We start from the raw sequence: 25,525 nt of genomic DNA on the forward strand, positions 1-25,525 counted from the left end.
TGGATGGACACTATGAGTAGGGTGTGATAGGGTGGATGGACACCATAAGTAGGGTGTGTGATAGGGTGGTTGGACACCATGAGTAGGGTGTGTTATAGGGTGGATGGACACCATGAGTAGGGCATGATAGGGTGGATGGACACCATGAGTATGGCGTGATAAGGTGGATGGACACCATGAGTAGGGCGTGATAGGGTGGATGGACACCATGAGAAGTGTGTGTGATAGGGTGGATGGACACCATGAGTAGGGTGTGTGATAGGGTGGTTGTACACCATGAGAAGGGTGTGATAGGGTGGATGGACACCATGAGTAGGGTGTGATAGGGTGGATGGACACCATAAGTAGGGTGTGTGATAGGGTGGATGGACACCATGAGTAGGGTGTGTGATAGGGTGGTTGGACACCATGAGTAGGGTGTGTGATAGGGTGGATGGACACCATGAGTAGGGTGTGATAGGGTGGAAGTACACCATGAGAAGGGTGTGATAGGGTGGATGGACACCATGAGTAGGGTGTGTGATAGGGTGGTTGGACACCATGGGTAGGGTGTGATAGGGTGGATGCACACCATGAGTAGGGCGTGTGATTGGGTGGTTGGACACCATGAGTAGGGTGTGTGATAAAGTGGGTGGACACCATGAGTAGGGCGTGTGATAGGGTGGATGGACACCATGAGTAGGGTGTGATAGGGTGGATGGACACCATGAGTAGGGTGTGATAGGGTGGATGGACACCATGAGTAGGGTGTGATTAGGGTGGATGGACACCATGAGTAGGGTGTGTGATAGGGTGGATGGACACCATAAGTAGGGTGTGTGATAGGGTGGTTGGACACCATGAGTAGGGTGTGTTATAGGGTGGATGGACACCATGAGTAGGGCATGATAGGGTGGATGGACACCATGAGTATGGCGTGATAAGGTGGATGGACACCATGAGTAGGGCGTGATAGGGTGGATGGACACCATGAGAAGTGTGTGTGATAGGGTGGATGGACACCATGAGTAGGGTGTGTGATAGGGTGGTTGTACACCATGAGAAGGGTGTGATAGGGTGGATGGACACCATGAGTAGGGTGTGATAGGGTGGATGGACACCATAAGTAGGGTGTGTGATAGGGTGGATGGACACCATGAGTAGGGTGTGTGATAGGGTGGTTGGACACCATGAGTAGGGTGTGTGATAGGGTGGATGGACACCATGAGTAGGGTGTGATAGGGTGGAAGTACACCATGAGAAGGGTGTGATAGGGTGGATGGACACCATGAGTAGGGTGTGTGATAGGGTGGTTGGACACCATGGGTAGGGTGTGATAGGGTGGATGCACACCATGAGTAGGGCGTGTGATTGGGTGGTTGGACACCATGAGTAGGGTGTGTGATAAAGTGGGTGGACACCATGAGTAGGGCGTGTGATAGGGTGGATGGACACCATGAGTAGGGTGTGATAGGGTGGATGGACACCATGAGTAGGGTGTGATAGGGTGGATGGACACCATGAGTAGGGTGTGATTAGGGTGGATGGACACCATGAGTAGGGTGTGTGATAGGGTGGATGGACACAATGAGTAGGGTGTGATAGGGTGGATGGACACCATGAGTAGGGTGTGTGATAGGGTGGATGGACAACATGAGTAGGGTGTGATAGGGTGGATGGACACCATGAGTAGGGTGTGGATAGGGTGGAAGTACACTATCAGTAGGGTGGGTGATAGGGTGGATGGACACCATGAGTAGGGTGTGTGATAGGATGGATGGACAGCATGAGTAGGGCGTGATAGGGTGGATGGACACCATGAGTAGGGCGTGATAGGGTGGATGGACACCATGAGAAGTGTGTGTGATAGGGTGGATGGACACCATGAGTAGGGTGTGTGATAGGGTGGATGGACACCATGAGTAGGGTGTGATAGGGTGGATGGACACCATGAGTAGGGTGTGATAGGGTGGATAGACACCATAAGTAGGGTGTGTGATAGGGTGGATGGACACCATGAGTAGGGTGTGTGATAGGGTGGTTGGACACCATGAGTAGGGTGTGTTATAGGGTGGATGGACACCATGAGTAGGGCATGATAAGGTGGATGGACACCATGAGTAGGGCGTGATAAGGTGGATGGACACCATGAGTAGGGCGTGATAGGGTGGATGGACACCATGAGAAGTGTGTGTGATAGGGTGGATGGACACCATGAGTAGGGTGTGATAGGGTGGATGGACACCATGAGTAGGGTGTGTGATAGGGTGGATGGACACCATGAGTAGGGCGTGTGATAGGGTGGTTGGACACCATGAGTAGGGTGTGTTATAGGGTGGATGGACACCATGAGTAGGGCATGATAGGGTGGATGGACACCATGGGTAGGGTGTGATAGGGTGGATGGACACCATGAGTAGGGCATGTGATAGGATGGATGGACAGCATGAGTAGGGCGTGATAGGGTGGATGGACACCATGAGTAGGGCGTGATAGGGTGGATGGCACCATGAGAAGTGTGTGTGATAGGGTGGATGGACACCATGAGTAGGGTGTGTGATAGGGTGGATGGACACCATGAGAAGGGTGTGATAGGGTGGATGGACACCATGAGTAGGGTGTGATAGGGTGGATGGACACCATAAGTAGGGTGTGTGATAGGGTGGATGGACACCATGAGTAGGGTGTGTGATAGGGTGGTTGGACACCATGAGTAGGGTGTGTGATAGGGTGGATGGACACCATGAGTAGGGTGTGATAGGGTGGAAGTACACCATGAGAAGGGTGTGATAGGATGGATGGACACCATGAGTAGGGTGTGTGATAAGGTGGTTGGACACCATGGGTAGGGTGTGATAGGGTGGATGGACACCATGAGTAGGGCGTGTGATAGGGTGGTTGGACACCATGAGTAGGGTGTGTGATAAAGTGGGTGGACACCATGAGTAGGGCGTGTGATAGGGTGGATGGACACCATGAGTAGGGTGTGTGATAGGGTGGTTGGACACCATGAGTAGGGTGTGTGATAAGGTGGATGGACACCATGAGTAGGGTGTGATAGGGTGGAAGTACACCATGAGAAGGGTGTGATAGGGTGGAAGGACACCATGAGTAGGGCGTGTGATAGGATGGATGGACACCATGAGTAGGGCGTGATAAGGTGGAAGTACACCATGAGAAGGGTGTGATAGGGTGGATGGACACCATGAGTAGGGTGTGTGATAGGGTGGTTGGACACCATGGGTAGGGTGTGTGATAAGGTGGATGGACACCATGAGTAGGGTGTGATAGGGTGGAAGTACACCATGAGAAGGGTGTGATAGGGTGGAAGTACACCATGAGAAGGGTGTGATAGGGTGGATGGACACCATGAGTAGGGTGTGTGATAGGGTGGTTGGACACCATGGGTAGGGTGTGATAGGGTGGATGGACACCATGAGTAGGGCGTGTGATAGGATGGATGGACACCATGAGTAGGGCGTGATAAGGTGGATGGACACCATGAGTAGGGCGTGATAGGGTGGATTGACACAATGAGAAGTGTGTGTGATAGGGTGGATGGACACCATGAGTAGGATGTGTGATAGGGTGGTTTGGCACCATGAGTAGGGTTTGATAGGCTGGATGGACACCATGAGTAGGGCATGTGATAGGATGGATGGACAGCATGAGTAGGGCGTGATAGGGTGGAAGTACACAATGAGTAGGGTGTGTGATAGGGTGGATGGACAGTATGAGTAGGGTGTGATAGGGTGGATGGACACCATGAGTAGGGTGTGGATAGGGTGGAAGTACACTATCAGTAGGGTGGGTGATAGGGTGGATGGACACCATGAGTAGGGTGTGTGATAGGATGGATGGACAGCATGAGTAGGGCGTGATAGGGTGGATGGACACCATGAGTAGGGCGTGATAGGGTGGATGGACACCATGAGAAGTGTGTGTGATAGGGTGGATGGACACCATGAGTAGGGTGTGTGATAGGGTGGATGGACACCATGAGTAGGGTGTGATAGGGTGGATGGACACCATGAGTAGGGTGTGATAGGGTGGATGGACACCATAAGTAGGGTGTGTGATAGGGTGGATGGACAACATGAGTAGGGTGTGTGATAGGGTGGTTGGACACCATGAGTAGGGTGTGTTATAGGGTGGATGGACACCATGAGTAGGGCATGATAAGGTGGATGGACACCATGAGTAGGGCGTGATAAGGTGGATGGACACCATGAGTAGGGCGTGATAGGGTGGATGGACACCATGAGAAGTGTGTGTGATAGGGTGGATGGACACCATGAGTAGGGTGTGATAGGGTGGATGGACACCATGAGTAGGGTGTGTGATAGGGTGGATGGACACCATGAGTAGGGCGTGTGATAGGGTGGTTGGACACCATGAGTAGGGTGTGTTATAGGGTGGATGGACACCATGAGTAGGGCATGATAGGGTGGATGGACACCATGGGTAGGGTGTGATAGGGTGGATGGACACCATGAGTAGGGCATGTGATAGGATGGATGGACAGCATGAGTAGGGCGTGATAGGGTGGATGGACACCATGAGTAGGGCGTGATAGGGTGGATGGCACCATGAGAAGTGTGTGTGATAGGGTGGATGGACACCATGAGTAGGGTGTGTGATAGGGTGGATGGACACCATGAGAAGGGTGTGATAGGGTGGAAGGACACCATGAGTAGGGTGTGATAGGGTGGATGGACACCATGAGTAGGGTGTGTGATAAGGTGGTTGGACACCATGGGTAGGGTGTGATAGGGTGGATGGACACCATGAGTAGGGCGTGTGATAGGGTGGTTGGACACCATGAGTAGGGTGTGTGATAAAGTGGGTGGACACCATGAGTAGGGCGTGTGATAGGGTGGATGGACACCATGAGTAGGGTGTGTGATAGGGTGGTTGGACACCATGAGTAGGGTGTGTGATAAGGTGGATGGACACCATGAGTAGGGTGTGATAGGGTGGAAGTACACCATGAGAAGGGTGTGATAGGGTGGATGGACACCATGAGTAGGGCGTGTGATAGGATGGATGGACACCATGAGTAGGGCGTGATAAGGTGGAAGTACACCATGAGAAGGGTGTGATAGGGTGGATGGACACCATGAGTAGGGTGTGTGATAGGGTGGTTGGACACCATGGGTAGGGTGTGTGATAAGGTGGATGGACACCATGAGTAGGGTGTGATAGGGTGGAAGTACACCATGAGAAGGGTGTGATAGGGTGGAAGTACACCATGAGAAGGGTGTGATAGGGTGGATGGACACCATGAGTAGGGTGTGTGATAGGGTGGTTGGACACCATGGGTAGGGTGTGATAGGGTGGATGGACACCATGAGTAGGGCGTGTGATAGGATGGATGGACACCATGAGTAGGGCGTGATAAGGTGGATGGACACCATGAGTAGGGCGTGATAGGGTGGATTGACACCATGAGAAGTGTGTGTGATAGGGTGGATGGACACCATGAGTAGGATGTGTGATAGGGTGGTTTGGCACCATGAGTAGGGTTTGATAGGGTGGATGGACACCATGAGTAGGGCATGTGATAGGATGGATGGACAGCATGAGTAGGGCGTGATAGGGTGGATGGACACCATGAGTAGGGCGTGATAGGGTGGATGGCACCATGAGAAGTGTGTGTGATAGGGTGGATGGACACCATGAGTAGGGTGTGTGATAGGGTGGATGGACACCATGAGAAGGGTGTGATAGGGTGGATGGACACCATGAGTAGGGTGTGATAGGGTGGATGGACACCATAAGTAGGGTGTGTGATAGGGTGGATGGACACCATGAGTAGGGTGTGTGATAGGGTGGTTGGACACCATGAGTAGGGTGTGTGATAGGGTGGATGGACACCATGAGTAGGGTGTGATAGGGTGGAAGTACACCATGAGAAGGGTGTGATAGGGTGGATGGACACCATGAGTAGGGTGTGTGATAGGATGGATGGACACCATGAGTAGGGCGTGATAAGGTGGAAGTACACCATGAGAAGGATGTGATAGGGTGGATGGACACCATGAGTAGGGTGTGTGATAGGGTGGTTGGACACCATGGGTAGGGTGTGTGATAAGGTGGATGGACACCATGAGTAGGGTGTGATAGGGTGGAAGTACACCATGAGAAGGGTGTGATAGGGTGGAAGTACACCATGAGAAGGGTGTGATAGGGTGGATGGACACCATGAGTAGGGCGTGATAGGGTGGATGGCACCATGAGAAGTGTGTGTGATAGGGTGGATGGACACCATGGGTAGGGTGTGATAGGGTGGATGGACACCATGAGTAGGGCGTGTGATAGGGTGGTTGGTTGGACACCATGAGTAGGGTGTGTGATAAAGTGGGTGGACACCATGAGTAGGGCGTGTGATAGGGTGGATGGACACCATAAGTAGGGTGTGTGATAGGGTGGTTGGACACCATGAGTAGGGTGTGTGATAAGGTGGATGGACACCATGAGTAGGGTGTGATAGGGTGGAAGTACACCATGAGAAGGGTGTGATAGGGTGGATGGACACCATGAGTAGGGCGTGTGATAGGATGGATGGACACCATGAGTAGGGCGTGATAAGGTGGAAGTACACCATGAGAAGGATGTGATAGGGTGGATGGACACCATGAGTAGGGTGTGTGATAGGGTGGTTGGACACCATGGGTAGGGTGTGTGATAAGGTGGATGGACACCATGAGTAGGGTGTGATAGGGTGGAAGTACACCATGAGAAGGGTGTGATAGGGTGGAAGTACACCATGAGAAGGGTGTGATAGGGTGGATGGACACCATGAGTAGGGTGTGTGATAGGGTGGTTGGACACCATGGGTAGGGTGTGATAGGGTGGATGGACACCATGAGTAGGGCGTGTGATAGGATGGATGGACACCATGAGTAGGGCGTGATAAGGTGGATGGACACCATGAGTAGGGCGTGATAGGGTGGATTGACACCATGAGAAGTGTGTGTGATAGGGTGGATGGACACCATGAGTAGGATGTGTGATAGGGTGGTTTGGCACCATGAGTAGGGTTTGATAGGGTGGATGGACACCATGAGTAGGGTGTGTGATAGGTGGATGGACACCATGAGTACGGTGTGTGATAGGGTGGATGGACACCATGAGTAGGGTGTGATAGGGTGGATGGACACCATGAGTAGGGTGTGATTAGGGTGGATGGACACCATGAGTAGGGTGTGTGATAGGGTGGATGGACACAATGAGTAGGGTGTGATAGGGTGGATGGACACCATGAGTAGGGTGTGTGATAGGGTGGATGGACAACATGAGTAGGGTGTGATAGGGTGGATGGACACCATGAGTAGGGCGTGTGATAGGATGGATGGACACCATGAGTAGGGCGTGATAAGGTGGATGGACACCATGAGTAGGGCGTGATAGGGTGGATTGACACCATGAGAAGTGTGTGTGATAGGGTGGATGGACACCATGAGTAGGGTGTGTGATAGGGTGGTTTGGCACCATGAGTAGGGTTTGATAGGGTGGATGGACACCATGAGTAGGGTGTGTGATAGGTGGATAGACACCATGAGTACGGTGTGTGATAGGGTGGATGGACACCATGAGTAGGGTGTGTGATAGGTGGATAGACACCATGAGTACGGTGTGTGATAGGGTGGATGGACACCATGAGTAGGGTGTGATAGGGTGGATGGACACCATGAGTAGGGTGTGTGATAGGGTGGATGGACACAATGAGTAGGGTGTGATAGGGTGGATGGACACCATGAGTAGGGTGTGTGATAGGGTGGATGGACAACATGAGTAGGGTGTGATAGGGTGGATGGACACCATGAGTAGGGTGTGGATAGGGTGGAAGTACACTATCAGTAGGGTGGGTGATAGGGTGGATGGACACCATGAGTAGGGTGTGTGATAGGGTGGATGGACACCATGAGTAGGGCGTGTGATAGGGTGGTTGGACACCATGAGTAGGGTGTGTGATAAGGTGGATGGACACCATGAGTAGGGTGTGATAGGGTGGAAGTACACCATGAGAAGGGTGTGATAGGGTGGATGGACACCATGAGTAGGGCGTGTGATAGGATGGATGGACACCATGAGTAGGGCGTGATAAGGTGGATGGACACCATGAGTAGGGCGTGATAGGGTGGATTGACACCATGAGAAGTGTGTGTGATAGGGTGGATGGACACCATGAGTAGGGCGTGATAGGGTGGATTGACACCATGAGAAGTGTGTGTGATAGGGTGGATGGACACCATGAGTAGGGTGTGTGATAGGGTGGTTTGGCACCATGAGTAGGGTTTGATAGGGTGGATGGACACCATGAGTAGGGTGTGTGATATGTGGATGGACACCATGAGTATGGTGTGTGATAGGGTGGATGGACACCATGAGTAGGGTGTGATAGGGTGGATGGACACCATGAGTAGGGTGTGATTAGGGTGGATGGACACCATGAGTAGGGTGTGTGATAGGGTGGATGGACACAATGAGTAGGGTGTGATAGGGTGGATGGACACCATGAGTAGGGTGTGTGATAGGGTGGATGGACACCATGAGTAGGGTGTGTGATAGGGTGGATGGACACCATGAGTAGGGTGTGGATAGGGTGGAAGTACACTATCAGTAGGGTGGGTGATAGGGTGGATGGACACCATGAGTAGGGTGTGTGATAGGGTGGATGGACACCATGAGTAGGGTGTGTAATAGGGTGGTTGGACACCATGAGTAGGGTGTGACAGGGTTTTTGGGCAGCATGAGCAGGGTGTCTAGGTGCAATGAGGGAATTTACAGCTAGCACAAATCCAGAACTCACCCTCATCATCCTTTATAATCTTCCTTCTTTTGTTGTTTTCCTCATCCAATAATTTAAGAAATTTATGAAAAACACTTAATCCTGCCATGAGAGAAGTCTTTTGAAATGCTGTTGACGAAGAAAACACCCTTCTTTTCACTCAGGGACATCATGAGGTACTGGACACACCTAAGTGACTTGGGTGCTATGCCGAAACTTCCAAAGTCACCCCAAAATAATGACAAACAAATAGATTTTAGCTACAGGGTACACTGTAGCTAACACTTTATAATGGAGTTTATGTTAGCAATATGAAATCAGGACATCCATTATGATACAATTTGCTGTAGTGGTTTGAAATTATGAGAACTGATGGGAATGTCAAATTGTTTATTCCAATCCTAACATTCCCAGCCTGTTTACCAGAATCTGGTATTTTTTGTCAAATAGATGCCCTGAGCAAGACCACATACTGTTATTGTACTATACAAAAACTACAGTTACCTCTGATTTTCCTTTTGCCGGCCATGTCCTCATCACTGTTATCGTTTGGGTGTTTTTTATCATACTCATCAATTTGATTCAACAACTGGCTGTGATAGGAAGAAACTATAATAAGTATGTATGATGAGATGATAACATTCACTTCAGGAATTCCATCAATATTTTAATAAAAATATATAAAAATGATAATGACAATATAAAAGATGACAATGGTAGTGATAGTAGTGATACTAGAGAAGAAGTTCAAAACGAATATTGACATCCATTACCATGTGAGCAGAAATTGAAAATACTGTAGGGAAAAAGCAGTTACAGATTTTCTCAGCAGCCAGAACCGTTTTTGAACAATTTTTTAGTGCTCATCTGCTGCTGGTGTTGATTTACTGTCGACAGACTTACAAACACTATATACAGACTGACATCACTACAACTAGCAAAAACCTTATGGTCGGCACTGCAAATGGATCAAACGAGTCTGCGGTAGCAACCTCAATGGGGACGCACACACGACCTAGGTGAAAACCAAAGATCAATTCTAAATTATGCAAGATAATAGCTAAAACAAGAACTGTTGTTGAAACAAAATGTTGAAACAATAACTGACAAAGTCAGTAAATGAGATGAGCATTAGGCTCTTAAAATATTATATAAAGTTATCTAAATTATGTAGGCTGATCCTAGACCCCTTTTTAGTGTGAAGCACACACTTCAAATAGATAAGGAATAAAAATATATTGAATATTCAAAATAGTATTGCATTCCTATCCTTTGCAAAACTCTATTCCTGTTTCGATTTTGCTAAACATTTCATTATTATAATCTTGGTTAAAAATGAGTTTCCTCATCCTGTGGGCTGCTTGTTGCTGGGTTGTTGGCTAACCTGTCTTAGGATGGATGCAAAATGGACTCTTCAGCAAGTGGTTGAGGCCTTTAGTGACATTTACGTCAAGTCGTGGATAGGTGTACTGTAACATGATCTCATCAATGACCTCCATTGACTGCATTTTCTGAAAAAAAGATGTGCACATTACTGTAAGTTGAGGACAGCATATATAAAGCTTTTTTTATTGTTATGCGTGTTACCTTGGAGTTTTCCAGCTCACCAGTCAGTTCTTCCCACCTCTCTGATGATGACTTTTTACAAGATGACCAGGATTTGTTTAGCCTTTTTCTCAATTGTAAAAACATGTCAAGGAAATGTGGACTAAAAGCTCGGCCACAGCAGTAAATATTATCCAACTCATAAAATAATCTTGAAGAGTCAATGACCACAGTGTGAGTTTGTCTACGATTTTAATTACAAGAAATGTTTTAGTACTTAATCAGCATGCAAATGGTATGTTTCATTATAACCATTTAAGAAAAGTGGTATTTCAAAAATAAACCATACCTTCTTGAGTGGCAATGTAACTGTATTCAATGTCTTGAGTTTTCAAACTCTCTCAGTTTTTTCTAGTCTACAATTACTCTATACAACACGCTGCATTCATCTAAGGCAAGGTTTAAACAACATATTTTCGATCATGAGCTGTATTGAATGCAAATGAATAAGTTGATTTTTTTTGTCTTCATTTGCACTGAATACTGCTCATGGATAATACGATATTTGAACTTGGCCTAAGAAGATGTATGTTTATATGATTAAAAGGATATCTTCATCTGGTAACAGTGCAAGTAATGGATCCCAGGTTTCTTTGGAGGACAATATTTCTTGACCATCCAAGACAATATCATTAAAATACTTCTTTACCAGACTGAGGGAGCGCCTTAAAAAAAAACATTATTACCAATAAATGTGATCTCGCAATTCATTCTGTTAAGGTTTTTATGAGAATTACAGAACTGTTGTTCTACTCGAATTGAATAAAACAGCTTACAAAATTATTTATATTATTCTGTATTCTTTTATGTTCTAGTCTCAGTAGTTTGTTACAAAACTTTAAGACGAAGCCCTTTATTTTAATTCCTAAAAATTAGACAAAAAACAAATATTCTTACTTAATAAAGGGATGGTATGGTTCACGGATGTTGACCTTCTTGGCCTGATTTTCACCACCTTTTATGATGGTTAGGTACTCAGCCACAGCAGACCGCCCACTCTGACTCAGTTTGCGCGCTGTCTCATCACACACCCAACAATGGACACCACGACGACCACTATAAACCCACAAGCGGTGCTTAAAACCAAAGTCCTCTGTAAATAATAATAAAAAAGAATATTACACATCATAAAAACTAATCCCAACCCATAATTAGAGTACTTTACACAAAAATCCTCTTAAAGTAATAAAAAAAGATATGGAGGCAGTACATAGTTGGAATTGCGAGCAAATAAAATTAGATTTACCCACAGAGCTGTCATTTTTCATACTATATGGTATCAAGGGTTTAACAAACTTGCATGAATAAAAAAAGGATATAAAGAAAGGGGAAGATAAATACCTTTTAGAGCAAGATCTAAGACCTTGATGGCAATCACCATAAATTTCCAGCATTTCAAGCATATCTCTGCTCCCCTAACAAATGGTCATAATTAGCAACTTGCAAGAAGTAACACAAACAAGATTTTGCAAGTTTTAATTCATCAAAAAAATCATTATATATGTATATACATCACAATCATCATAATCATATACTTACCTGCAACACGTTCTAATGTCATCATAATCATTTCCTACTTACTTGCAACATGTTCTGATTTCATCATAATCTGTCATGTCAATATCAAACACTAGTTCTTTTTCTAGAGCTTGAAAAGATGCAGCTTTTACCATCTTATGGTCTTTTGGCTGGGAAGAGACAAGGTTATCAGGTACATTACTTTGTATAGGCACAGCACAAGAAGATGGATAAACCCATCGCCCCTCCCCCGACATACACAACACTTCTTGGATTTGAGAATAAATGTAAGGGATCTATATAAAAAAAGCTTAGATTTAGACATAGCAACTCGGACAAATTCAACTGTTTGGTGATTCAATTAAATGCTTGTTTCATTACAATTTTTACGGACAGCCTGGTCATCTATTGAGAGTGGCAGACAACTTTGTGATGGACAATTTATATATAAGTATACTCAAGCTTATATATTTTTCATGTGTTCCATTGCACCTGGTTTCCGAACCTTGCTCAGTTGTTCCGTCTGACTAAATATACCTTTTCTTATCCCCTCCCTCTCTCCTTGTTCAAGAGATTTTGTATTTTTTCAGGTCTAGAGGCAATCACACATACTTTATGACTGAACACAGCGCCGATGTCAATCTTGTGGGGATTACGCTTTTGGATTTCCTTTTCCATCTCCTCTTGGCTAGCGAATGATTGATATCGGAGGTAGACATCATCTTTTAGCGTGAACGAGAACTCGCGATTCGGAAAGTATGTCTTGGGAACTAAAGCGATACATTAGACACAAAAAAATATAATAAACTTCGAAGAACCATGAGATTTGAAACTGAGATAAAATGAAATAGCGCAGCTTCTCGTAAAACAAAATAGAGCTTTAGAACATTCTTTGTTGTTGTTCGATAATGGTTCTTTCTTCCTCTTACCATCTCCATAGCTGAGCCACTGGTGATAGAGTTTGTATGGAAAGAGCCATTTGTAGTACTGTTGCAGTAATTCGGGAAGATCGGATTGACTAAATGTCGTTTGAGATGAGGATATCGCTGCTGTGTCCGCCATATCGAGGATGTTCAGTTTCCCGCCAAAATCAAGTACCATGGGGACAACCGCTGAATTATGAGTCCTTCTTTGGCTCCTACACAGCAAACCCACACAAACTTGTGGATGTAAGGTCCCAAAAGTTGGCGTGGAAGTGGCAAAGGCATTTCTCTCTTTCACTTCTTTCTTGTATATACTGCATGGTCTAGCATGTCTCACTCTTTCATTGGCCAAATTATTATTATTATTATTATTATTATTATTATTATTATTATTTTTATTATAATTATAACCTTATTTGTAATCCTCATAGATTGCTGGATAAAACAAAATACTATACACTATACAGGTGCATTCCAATCCAAAAAGCACAAAGAATGAGTCAATAGTGGCTCCAACTTACTTCGATAGATATCAGGCATTCCTTTAGTAGCTCTTCCACTCCAATGGTCTGATGGTTTGGCTATAAAGGAAACACATATTAAAACATGTGTTTCTCTTATTGTTCCACTCCCTTGTTTTGCCCTCCCTGCCCCCGATGACCAAAATTTCCACCTTTTGTCTAAAATGAGCACACGGACCTCTTTTAGATCGCGCACATTTTAACATACTTCAGCTTTCCTTTTCTTGTTTCTGTGCACGAAAGATATAGGTAGCGCGAATGAGCACATGAGAACAAAAGGCTAAAGGCGGAACACGAAAGATATCATATGCACGTGCGCGACAGAGCAAAGCAGAACAAACTGCTAAAGGCGGCAATATATTATACCTAGGTCACAGCGTGCTGTGCATGGTGACGAAGTTACCACACTACTATAGCAACACGCTCATTCCCAAAAGACGCAAGCGTGAAAAAGACTCCGATATTTTCCAGTTACATCTCAGCGAGCTGTGCTTGGCCTAACCGACTAAGACAGGCCTGGGATCCTGGTTGTTGCCTCCCCATTAATGCGGGGGTGCCTCAGGGTTCCTTTGTGTTGTACAGTTCGTGGTGCTGGGGCCGAAATCTTCAGCCTGGCCGTAAAGCTTTAGCTGCCATACGCCGTTTCAGCGTTTGTCTGGAAGTATGGTCTATTTTTTCTGTCGTTTCATTTGATCCAAGGAGGTTCGATTTTCGGGCAATTTGACTCTACCTTTTTTTTATAATACTTATCAGTACTTTTTTTGGCTTTATTATTTTTTCCTTAAATTTCTGTTCTCAGTTATATCTATGCGCTAGAAAGGAATTATCAAGCAATCGATCTATACATGAAACACTATTTAGAGGCATGTTTAAACCGCGCGTTCATGTAAACAACAACAACAATAACAGCAAACAAACACATCCTCCCAGAAAGAGGGGGGGGGGGGGGGGGGGTGGCACGCCGCCCCTGAGTCTCGTTTGTTCCTCTTTTAAAGATATCGGCAAGCCTAAATAGATTTGACCGGTAGTAGGATTTAGATGAAGGGGTGAGGTGATCAGACTCACCCTACCAACGGTTAAACTTATAGTTGGGAGGTGGAAAGAGTGGAGATGTAAGCATTTGTTACTCAAAAATAACGTTACAATAACAAGCAAAATTTATAATTTGTTCAAACAATACAATTCCGTCTCCAGTCCTTACTCCATCTTGGTTGGTTTGGTCACAGGTAGCCCAAGCTCTTTATTTGTCCCTATCGATTTTACGGTAAACATAGGGCGAAAATCAAAATTAGTGAAAAATAAAAAAAACAACTTGTCAATCAATTTTGAAGTATCCTTTGATTGGTGAACCCATGGTGGACCAATGAAAACAGTTTAAGTATTTTGACTGATGAAAGCCAAAATGCATTTTTTTCGCTTGGAAATTATGAGGGTGAGTTAGCGGACTTACTTAAAGCACAGTAAGAGATTAAGGTTGTTCCAACCTTATCCTGTCGTGTCCGACCATCAAGAGTACAATGGTCGATGGCTCACACTTCCCCAAACAGGAAAATAAAGCATAACTCTCAAGGTAAACATTATCAAGAGAAAACTACAAACTTTTGTTCAATAAATTATCATTAATACTTTATTTATAAATATTGGACATTTGACGACTGGATTCTATTTACACAACTGTACGTCATAAAAACACATATAAAAATATTATTTTATCCACTGTACACCCATATACCTCACGTCATATATACATCACTGAAATCATTATGGCTTATTATAATACAAACTAGGGTTTCGCTAATATATAAGATAAAATATATTGAGCAATTTACAACGTTAATATGTCCAAACGGAATAAGGTTTTAGAATTAAAACTGATATTATTTTCACACACAACGTGTGATTTATATAAAAATTGTGAAACTATTAATGCTTATTTAATATATATATATATAATAGACGTATAATACATCTAGCACTTATTAAAATTTTTCGTATAACTTCTTGTTATTATTATAAAGTATTAGACGAACTATTTCGGATATCATCATTGTCGTCAGGAGGGCGTAGGTGACTTGTCTGGTGGGGGTGGGGGTGATGAGGCGTTTGGTATAGCGAGATCCAGAATCCACGTCATACAACAATGCAACGCCTGCCAAGAAAACAAAATTGTGTTACAACAAAACTATAAACAAAGGCTTTGGAGTGGGTTCAGCGTGGCTTGTGGCGGTAGCGTGACGGAGTGACGTGACGGTTCATCGTGACTTGTGGCTGTAGCGTGACGAAGTGAATAGCGCATTTACCTGTTGCCACCTTGAGTTAAGCTCATCCAAGGTCTTCTGCACGGCTTGGTACTCTGTACTGGTCAGGGACTCTCGGAGCCTCTTCCCCTCCTGCAAAAATGTGCGAAGCTTGGAATAGTTCTTGTTGATCTCTCGCTGCAGCGCCTTCAAAGAAACAGAATCAAGGTGACATGCCTGCTGACATTTATAAACAGCTGCGCTGAATTGGCGTTGCAGTTATAATCGCCTCAGCGAAAAAAAAAGAACAACATGCCACAGAACATGCATCGTGAGCGAAGGGGGGTGGGGGTGGGGTGGGGTTGACTGCTGCTTCCGTGTGCAAAGTGGGCTTGGTCACCTTCAGCTGGCCCAACTGGGTCTTTGTGCCCTGCTCTGAAGTGAACGGGTCTAGTGCTATTAGCCTCACCTTCAGCTGGCCCAACTGGGTCTTTGTGCCCTGCTCTGAAGTGAACGGGTCTAGTGCTATTAGCCTCACCTTCAGCTGGCCCAACTGGGTCTTTGTGCCCTGCTCTGAAGTGAACGGGTCTAGTGCTATTAGCCTCACCTTCAGCTGGACCAACTGGGTCTTTGTGCCCTGCTCTGAAGTGAACGGGTCTAGTGCTATTAGCCTCACCTTCAGCTGGCCCAACTGGGTCTTTGTGCCCTGCTCTGAAGTGAACGGATCTAGTGCTATTAGTTTCAACTCGGCATCGGTCACAAACGCGACGACTTCACTCTTGAGCGCCTCGTATCTCTCCGACCTCGTGGTTAGCTTGGATTGTTTATTGGCCAGGTCTTCTATCTTGGACGACAGAGCCTGCCAGCGAGTCTTGATCGATTCGACGCTTGTCTGCACGTCTTTAACCGATTCAGGTCGACAATCGATGACGAGATAACGACTGCGGGACGCGATACGCTGCAACTGTGCATGATGTGACGTGATGTCTTTGCGAAAAGCCTTCAAAGCAAAAAGAGTTTAAAATTAAAAATAAAAAAGGAGATTTATTTAGTAAAATAAACGTAACGCTCTCTCCCAAAATCAACAACAAACAAAATGTTCCCCAATCGAGACATCATCAAATGCTAGAAACTTCTCTTTAATCCGGGGAAGTGATGTGTTTATAGGGAAGAATATATTACTTGCAATACGTCGTGATGACGTAGGTTTAAAGCGAACACAACCATATGACAAACCTCGTAAGTGTTGAGCTTTGCACGTGCATTTTCCTGACCAGAGGTTTCCGCTTTCAGCGCATTCTCAGTTTCTCCCAACCACTCAACAAACTTCCGAAACTCGTTCCAGTACTCTCTGCAAAGCACCAGTCTCTCCTCGGCCTGTCGGCGCCTCGATTCAGCATTCTTACGAACCGCCTCCCATCGAGATTCGAAGCTCTCCCGAGTGGCATTGAGCGTTCGACGGCTATCCTCAGTGGGGCAAGCAGTACGGTCGCGCTGTAGTCTCTGATTTATGGGAAAATACACGAGGAACCTTATTATATAGGGCCAGCTTTGAATAGCAAAACAAAGAAAGGTGCATGCGCATGTTGAGGATGTCTGCTTGTGAGATGCGATTACCTGGCAGAGTCCAAGTACAATCCTGACGTCATTCGCGTGCTCCTCGACATCCTCGTGCATAGACTGCAAAGTCACAAGAAAACAGTGACAAAACCGTGCTTGATATCGATTTCTACAAGGGGTAAGGTAAATTGGCTAGCCACTTATTGACTTGGAAACACGAATGCGAACTTCCCTTACTAGGCACCGCCACGTTCCTGTCTTCCTAGCATCCCTCGGCTTCCAGTTTTATCCCCCATTCTTCTCGCATTTAGTACCTGGTCCTATCTCCTTATAATAAAACTTGTACTAGAACACATGTAAGGCTACTTCACCTTTCCCATTCCTCACTTATTTTACTATTCGGCACAGATACGTATGTTAAACCTTACTCCCCCTCACAATATTTTGCAGCTTCTCCCTACTACCCTTCCACATTTTGTACACCAACCCTATTTGCAATGGCACGAATACCCGCTTCTAACCAGCCACCATGTAGCGTTGCCTCTGTTTCACTAGCTTCACTATCTACCTACCTTTAAGTCGGCAAATCGTTTCTGCGCCTCGCTAATCTCACACGTGCCACGCGCTGCGACAGAGAAAAGCCTGTCCTCGAGTTTTGTCATCCATGTGTTAAGCTGCTTGAGTTGAATCTCGAGCATTCGTAACCCGAACTTGGTCTCTTCTGCCTTTTTATACGTCACACCCAGCTGCTGACACAAGGCGCGCCAGCGATCATTCAGTTCCTGTTGCATCATGGTCACGTGGTCAGCATACGGGGTCCCGCTGCCTCGACGGATGACGTGGAACGCGCTGTCGTTCATCTGTGTCCGGGTGGACTCATGACGCTCAATGTCCGCGACGTAAACCTGAAACGCAACCAAAAGATTTACTTTTTCAGTTGTGCACTTACTTAATGCTTTATCAAAAAGGATTAGAGATGAAATTATACGTTATAAGTTATTCGCTAATACCCATCCTAAGCGTGCATGTACAGTATACCGTAGATACCCGTTAGTCATGCATTCACGACATCCCTAATAATATAGCCTGAAGAATCAATTATCGCATTCAAAAGGAGCAAAAATCAAGTCTTTTTGACTTAAAAAAAGCTCCTCGACGCAAAGTGTAACGGCGTTGTACCCTCCAAAACTATTTAAATGCACACGGCCCAAATTTGGAAAAAAACAACAGAAAGAGCCAATACCAAACGAGGATTACGTATGGGAAACAAATAAGTTCTCAAGAACTTTTCGTTGTCTCTCTTCAAAACTATGTTTCGATATACTAGCATATACTTGCGATATACTGCGGTCTAATATATTCTGACATCCAAAGCCTTCAAGTGCTAATATATTGTGACATCCAAAGCCTTCAAGTGCTAATATATTGTGACATCCAAAGCCTTCAAGTGCTTACCTGGAAAACAGTGTCTCCCTGCTCATCCGGGCTACTGAGGAAGGACTCCTCCAGGTCACGTGACACGGAGGCCTGTACAGTATTGAGCCAGGCATCTAAGAGCTCATGAAGCTGAGTAAACAGCTCGTAGTGCTTTTGTACATCAAGTATGATGGTCATGGCGGACGCCACCAGCTGACACACGCTTTGCCATAGGGTCGACAGCGAGTTAATCTGTTTGAGGATTCGCTCCGACTCGTACTGATCGGTCGAGTTTGCGAGTAAGTCCCCGCGACGAGTTATCAACTCGAGTTGTGATTTGCGCTCATCGATTTCTTTACCGATTCGCTGAAAACAAATTCATTCGGAACGGTGATATGAATGTTACCACGCCCGTTACTAGGGGAATCTAAGACATTTTAATTCCCGCTTATGAGTAGAAAACCAATCTTATCACGCCCCAGCTTTTTTCCCCGGCGTTCTCCCCTAGCATGAGATGACGCAGCTAGGTTAAAGACCAAGGTAGAAAATTAGGCCTATTCAAATTCCATTTATTTGACAAAACCTTTTTATTGTTTTTGTTGACCTCCTATTTATCTCTAATTCAAATTTTATACTATTTATCAATATTTTAATCGTGTGGCTGTTAATAAGGAAGGTCTACAAAATCGACTGTTAAATTTTAAAACGAAATAATAACGAGGGCTGAGTGAGACTCTTTAAGTCAGTTTCCAGTTTTCACCTTGACGGCGTCCAGCTCTCTGTCGAGCTCTACGAGACTGGTGGCAGTAGAAGGGCGCTTTAGGTGCTTCTCCTTGTCCCGCAGCCAAACCGTGACATTTTCCATCAACGCCGTGTACTCCTGCCAGTCCTTCAGAGCGACCTCAAGCCGCTGCTGGTTACTCGTCACGCGTGTGTTTACTAGCTGCCATCGTTGCGCGACAGCCTCGAGTTCTACGCGACACTCGCTCGCCACTACACCCGCACACTCGCGCACGAGTTGTTCACCCAAGGCGCGCACAGACTCAAAGTCAGGCCGCTTAGCGTTAATCTCTTTCTGACACATCTAAAAAAGGAATAAACCATTAATATAAAGAAGCAACCACAGACAAGACACAAAAGCAAATACAGCCAGACATACATGTGGGCAAATTCAGACTGTACAAGCACAACCGTCGGAATAATGCGAAAAAAACCCCACACATTTCTAACGCGCGAACGTTGAGTTATCTTCTTCCCAGCCTCCTTCCCCTGTTAAAATAATAAAGGTACCTTGAGCTATTTAGCGCTTTTCTCGGATACCGACCTTGACGTGTTCAAAGTGTACTTTCATCTGTTGAATGCTTGAGGACGCGGGGATGCCGAACCCAGTGTGCGACTCCAAGCCATCCATCCACATCAACAACTGCTTGCAGGTGCGGTGGAACATCCGGGACCTTTCACTCTGATGACTCACGTGGTCTTTGTATTCGTCCAACAACCTTAGAGAAAGAAAATATGAGGGACCTCTACACGGCAGGTACACATCCAAATTAATTGGAGGCATCAGCCCTTGAGAATCTAAAACTAGACTAAAAAACACAACAACGCTCTATTACATCGGAATATCTAAAGCCCCAGTCTACACAAACAATTTTTAGTTGACAACTATTTTGATGAATTTTGATGTCATAACATCAGACACTGTCCCCACGTATCCGCTTTCGTTTGAAAACGCAACCTTTTTGTTCCATTTTCAAAAAAGATCCGCGTCCACACGAAGCGTTTCCATTTTGATACGACCCCGTCCCCACGAAAACGCAGAAACGATACGAAAACGATAAAATGCTCTACAGCGCATGCGTAGACCCACTATTTTGCTTGTTTACATCGCGCGCGCAAATCGAATCACGCCATCGTTTTCGAAAGGTTCCGTTTTCGTCCGATAGGGGATCGTTTTCAAATTGTTTCACTCTGGAGATCGTTTTCAAATCGTTCCGTTCTCGGTCAGCGTTTTCGCGTTTCCGTGTGGACGATACCCGTATCCGTAACAAAAAGCTTGCGTTTTCAAACGAAAACGTATACGTGGAGACAGGGTCAAACTTATATTGAAATGAAACTGTCTCGCTAGTGTCACGTACGATGTAATCACTTTGTAATGTGTGTCTCCTGCGGCCATTTCGCGCATCAACTCGTACAATCTCATGTGGATACTGTTTATTATACGAGATAGCGTGCAACTCAGAGAGCGCGTTCTTATAAAATTGCTATAAAGTGTACAAATGAATATTTGCTTGGTTGAAGTCGAATGGTTAATTTTTGCCATTTGGATAGGTCGAGGTAAAAAAAGAGAAAACTTGCGTGATAAAAAATATAAAAAGCTCCCTTGATTTATTATAACACACCCTGGGTCCACGATATTTTCGCACCGCCGAGCACCCGACGATGCGACGAACGGTTTCCGAGTGGCAAGACCATACCAGTCGGACTATTATAGCAAAGTTTGCCAACCATTCGGACCCATATTAAAAGCGTCAAAGGAGAGGTCCAGTACCTGCAAGCGTCCTTCCATAGTGGTCTGAGATTATTGAGTTTTTCCTCAAGGCTCGCCCTGTAAGGACTGTCAGCAGAACGCTCTTGATCCAGCTCTTCAGCAAGGCTCGTCAGCGTCGCCAGGTCTGAGCGGTACTTGTCAAAATTATCGTGGAATTCCTGAAAATTTACAACAACGACATTAGAGAAATGCCTAGAAACACTTCCATTTAATAAACAAACAAGTGGAATTCGTTCCTAGAAACGCTCTCTTTAATCAACAACAGTACTGGATTGCTAGTCTGTCCTGGAAGAAAGTTTGATTCTAGCGGCTTTACTTACAACAATCTGAAGCCTTTCGGCACGAGCAGAACTGTCTTTCCATGAATTTCCCTCAAATTCTAGCAAAACAAGAAAGTTCTTGAGCGCCGAATGCCTTTCCTCCAGTTCCCGGCGCCGCGCCGTTACTTTGCGATTCTGCTCTAGTTTTCCCGCTACTTTGCTCTTCAGCTCGCCCCACTTATTGGTGAGCTCTGTTATTTGTAGGTTAATGCCGTCTGTTTGGTCACTTGAGGAGCCAAGGGGTCTCTCGGTCATGCTCTGGTTAAGTTCTGAAAGCTTACGCTGGGAGTCATCAGCTTCTAGTGATAGATTCTGTACAAAAAAAGAGACGAAAACTGTTATAAACTATTATCAGGAGTCCCAGGTTTCGAATGTGGTTTGGACTTGCTCCAGGTTTAGCCAGCAAAAAAAGTTTTTACCCATGTATGTGACGCTGGGATGAATAGTAACCAATGATAGATTAACAAGGCAGTACTATAATTTGATGCGCTACTATTGTAATCAAAGGTAGTACCAGAGCTTGATGTTCTTCACCTCAAGTATGCTGACTCCATCGTCCGCCTCAAGCTCAGTCGAAGTTTCAGCAGTCACGTGAGCCTCATCAAGTCGCAAATTCAACTCATCCACAGTCTTCTGCATCTCAATCCAATCGCGTGTTGCCTCACGGAGCCTGGGGATTGAAAGTGTCGTAACGAAATAAGTGATTGACAGAATGTAAAGGAAAGTATTCTGAGACGGCGGCAGAGCAGCTCTAGCCCTTACAGCGAGGTCTACCACTTGGGCAGGCCCCACTTTTTAGGTTATCCTAATAAGTACATGTAGGGTGAAGGTGTACTCTTAATAGATTATGTAGATAAGCCGATGTAAAACAGAGAGGCTATTTGGTCAGTGTTTACAGCTTATACCTGGATGATTTATCGGCTAACTCGTCTTTCAGCTGGTTAAATCGCTTAGTCACCTCTGCTCTGAGAGGGGTGATAAAAGTGGCGCTGCGGTTCACTCGGAACTTCAGCTTGTCTGCGAGGATGTTGACGGTAGAGAGGCTATCCCGGTGCAGGTCCACGTCCTCCTCAAGGTCCTGTGAACCAGTCTATCTTTAATGCAAACGTTGCTAACCAATGCATCGTTAACGTATCAGAGGAAAGTATGTGGTGAAGTACACGAAACGAAAAAGTTAATAGCTAAAGCCTGCAATCTAATGTATCGTTAACGTCAGACAAAGGGGTGGATTCGATAAAGTAACAATATCATGGTGGTCACAGTGCTAGAAAAAAAAACATTGCTAAAATCATCCAGTAATGTCAGGCAGAAAGGCAGACTTCGTGATTTTGTGAAAAACCCGACAACTTGTGCCAACATCGAGCACATTAACGACACATTAACCAGCACAACATCACTGTACCAAACAATGCTGTAAATTCTGAAATTACAAGCCCTGTATCATTTGATGCACTAAAGCGAAAAGGAAAACAACCTTTCCAAATAACTCTGAGGATTAATAGCAAAAGAAAAATGGAAGAAAGAAACCTGCGTGTATTAACATAAATGTACATCGTACCAATACAACGTGCTGCTTGATTACCTTGCAAGCTTGAAGTTGCTGTAGTTGAGCGGCAAGTGGGGCGTCCACCGTCACGTGTTCCGCTAGCAGTACCTCTTGGCTCTCGATCCAAGCCACAAGATCTGCGCAGGCGCGTCGGAAATCGTGCCACATGTTATAAAGCTCACTTTGTTGTTTTAATTTTTCTTGAAGTCGTGTGCTGATGCTTTGAAACCGATCACTGACGTGACTCACTTTGACTCTAAACTGACTGGACACAGACGGGTCGCTATTCTGAGCGAGTTGGGCGGCTACTTCGGACGCTTCGTCCAGTCTCTCCCGAGCGCCTTCCAGACCATCGCGTAGGGCCTGGTTACAAATGCAAACACCAGTGAGTTGGTGATAAAGTATTTGCATATCAAGAGGACGCATGTCAAGAGGACGAATGCAAAGAATAATTAACATCACACAGCAAACAGCACACAAACCTCCAATTCAGAGACGTGTGCCTGCAGTGCTTCCATGTCGCTACCAGCGGCTAAGCGAGTGTCTAGAGCCTCCTGGGCTGTATCCAGGAATGCGGAGATGTTTGTGATGGCATCTTCATACCCCTCCACGGCGCGCAAGGAGCTGTCTAGCCATACTTCGTAATCGTCAACCTGGGTGAAAATGTGTGACTCGGATGAGAGTGTATGACTTAAGGTGAAATTGTGTGACTCGAATGAGAGTGTATGACTTAAGGTGAAAATGTGTGACTAGAATGAGAGTGCATAACTTAAGGAGAAAATGTGTGATTTGAATGAGAGTGTATGACCTAAGGTGAGAACGCATCACTCATGAGGGAATGTGACTCGAGCAAGAATGCGTAACTCGCAAGATAATAGGTGACTCTAGTGAAATAGGGTAACTCGCAAGAAAATGTGTGGCTCGAGTGGGAACGCTAAACTTACGAGAGAATGTTTGAATCGAGTGAGAACGTGTAACTCACAAGAGAATATGAGACGAGAAAAGTGATAGCATGAGGCTCAAGTTGAATGTGAATGTGATAATGTTCGAGCCAAGTAATAACGTGCGACTTGGATAAGAACGATTAGATTAAGGGTACGTGGATCTAAAGTACTAGTACTATATCAATATATTCTGACCAAATGGGGGATGGTATAGACATTTACACACCTTAGTGTTCAGCTCATCCCAGCGCTCCTCCACCCCGTCTAGCCATTCCTGAAGGTCATCCTGATCAACTGAAGAATCGCCGATCAGCTTTTTGCCGAACTGAAGAATCTCACGTACCGCTTGCTTCTGCGTGCGCAGAAAGCCTTTCATTGCCTGAAAACAAAGAAGATACTGTAAAACACATTGTTACAAACTTGTTAAAAATATAATATTATTTGGGTATTGTGGAAAAAAACATGTAATTGTCTTCTTGTCAAGACAAAAACATGAAATACTTTGGATAATTTCTCTCCAATTCATGAGCTTGGGTCACATTCAGGCTTGAAGCCTTGGTCCCAACCGGTCTAATTGCAACTTTCTTTTTGTCTGCCAATTGATGAGTATTCAGTGTAACGCGCGTTACCGTTGCCACCTTGACAGTTTAGGGAAGTAAACCAATAAAGATGCAAAGAATCGATTCAGTGCACATCAAAACGCGACAAAATCTCCTTTAGTTATGAATTTCGTGTTAATCAAAACGTGATTTTCGCTTGTTTGGCCGATTTATCTTGGTGACCACACGCGCGTCTTACTATGTCCAATACCACATAAGCAACATCTTCACATTTTTTGTGTGAGTTTGCCAATGCAGGAGAGTCAGTTGAGTGAGTGGGTTTAAAGGTTTCAGAGATCTATTTATTTGCTTGCATCGTCACCTTCACGTCCTCCAGCGCTATACTAAACTCCTTTCGCGAGACAATCTTCTGATATCGCCCCATTGCCGCCTCCCGACTCTCAAACCACTCATTGATGTGTCTCAACTCGGAATAAAGCTTCTCAAACTCGCTCCACCGGTTTAACCCGTATTTCAATCGCTGCTCTTTCTCCGACAGGACCGTGATGATTTGGGACCGAGTGCTGCTGAGACGTCGCAAGGCATCACGGACTTCCTGTGCTGGGCCTTCGTTACTGTCGCTTTTAATCTCCTGCACGTGTGCGCTAAGCTTGTCTAAACCCTGCTGCTTGTACTCAAGCTCCTTGGATATTCGCTATGGCAAAAAACAACAATTAAAACAAGAGTGTTAAATTGGTGTTTGATATGACTAAATATTTTTCGATTGATGATATCAAATGAAAAGAAATAAAAGAACAGGCGACAAAACGACAGAGAATTAGAAATGATTAACCTTATCATGCAATGGAATCTTCACTTGACCGAGGAAATGATCTGATAATGTCTTAACTATTGTACCTGTAAGCCCTACGATACATGATTAGTCCCTACCCTGTAAGTCTCAAGCTAATTGTAAGCTCTACGATACATGCTTCCCTATCCTGTACGTCTCAAGCTAATTGTAAGTCATACGATACACGATTCCCTACCCTGTAAGTCTCAAGCTAATTGT

At 45.2% G+C, this 25,525-nt stretch overlaps 2 protein-coding genes across 9 annotated transcripts in view; both read right to left on the reverse strand.

Moving 5' to 3' along the window:
• Nucleotides 1-12,997, reverse strand: part of LOC5508900 (DNA primase small subunit) — a 37,709-nt gene extending 24,712 nt beyond the window's left edge. The window contains exons 1-11 of the mRNA XM_048724246.1: nucleotides 12,826-12,997; nucleotides 12,509-12,666; nucleotides 11,960-12,066; nucleotides 11,720-11,793; nucleotides 11,276-11,471; nucleotides 10,931-11,043; nucleotides 10,361-10,455; nucleotides 10,158-10,284; nucleotides 9,719-9,788; nucleotides 9,278-9,366; nucleotides 8,795-8,902 (exon numbers count right to left, since the gene is read on the reverse strand). Of these exons, the coding sequence (XP_048580203.1) occupies nucleotides 8,795-8,902; nucleotides 9,278-9,366; nucleotides 9,719-9,788; nucleotides 10,158-10,284; nucleotides 10,361-10,455; nucleotides 10,931-11,043; nucleotides 11,276-11,471; nucleotides 11,720-11,793; nucleotides 11,960-12,066; nucleotides 12,509-12,666; nucleotides 12,826-12,997 (1,309 nt within the window). The remainder of the gene's footprint in view (nucleotides 1-8,794; nucleotides 8,903-9,277; nucleotides 9,367-9,718; nucleotides 9,789-10,157; nucleotides 10,285-10,360; nucleotides 10,456-10,930; nucleotides 11,044-11,275; nucleotides 11,472-11,719; nucleotides 11,794-11,959; nucleotides 12,067-12,508; nucleotides 12,667-12,825) is intronic.
• Nucleotides 12,998-14,939: 1,942 nt separating this feature from the next.
• The window catches only part of LOC5508904 (nesprin-1-like), a 77,595-nt gene continuing 67,009 nt past the window's right edge, over nucleotides 14,940-25,525 (reverse strand). For all 8 annotated transcript variants that reach the window (XM_048723804.1, XM_048723807.1, XM_048723806.1 and 5 more), the window contains 17 exons: nucleotides 24,836-25,168; nucleotides 24,141-24,293; nucleotides 23,453-23,623; nucleotides 23,007-23,333; nucleotides 22,330-22,502; nucleotides 21,959-22,094; nucleotides 21,425-21,736; nucleotides 21,105-21,262; nucleotides 19,878-20,052; nucleotides 19,314-19,637; nucleotides 18,593-18,919; nucleotides 17,710-18,042; nucleotides 17,195-17,257; nucleotides 16,814-17,080; nucleotides 16,254-16,577; nucleotides 15,641-15,784; nucleotides 14,940-15,489 (listed from right to left, as the gene is read on the reverse strand). In XM_048723804.1, the coding sequence (XP_048579761.1) occupies nucleotides 15,394-15,489; nucleotides 15,641-15,784; nucleotides 16,254-16,577; nucleotides 16,814-17,080; nucleotides 17,195-17,257; nucleotides 17,710-18,042; nucleotides 18,593-18,919; nucleotides 19,314-19,637; nucleotides 19,878-20,052; nucleotides 21,105-21,262; nucleotides 21,425-21,736; nucleotides 21,959-22,094; nucleotides 22,330-22,502; nucleotides 23,007-23,333; nucleotides 23,453-23,623; nucleotides 24,141-24,293; nucleotides 24,836-25,168 (3,816 nt within the window). In that variant the 3' untranslated portion in view covers nucleotides 14,940-15,393. The remainder of the gene's footprint in view (nucleotides 15,490-15,640; nucleotides 15,785-16,253; nucleotides 16,578-16,813; nucleotides 17,081-17,194; nucleotides 17,258-17,709; nucleotides 18,043-18,592; nucleotides 18,920-19,313; nucleotides 19,638-19,877; nucleotides 20,053-21,104; nucleotides 21,263-21,424; nucleotides 21,737-21,958; nucleotides 22,095-22,329; nucleotides 22,503-23,006; nucleotides 23,334-23,452; nucleotides 23,624-24,140; nucleotides 24,294-24,835; nucleotides 25,169-25,525) is intronic.

Source organism: Nematostella vectensis, chromosome 2 (assembly GCF_932526225.1).
Source record: "Nematostella vectensis chromosome 2, jaNemVect1.1, whole genome shotgun sequence".
In the NCBI taxonomy this organism is placed as follows: domain Eukaryota; kingdom Metazoa; phylum Cnidaria; class Anthozoa; order Actiniaria; family Edwardsiidae; genus Nematostella; species Nematostella vectensis.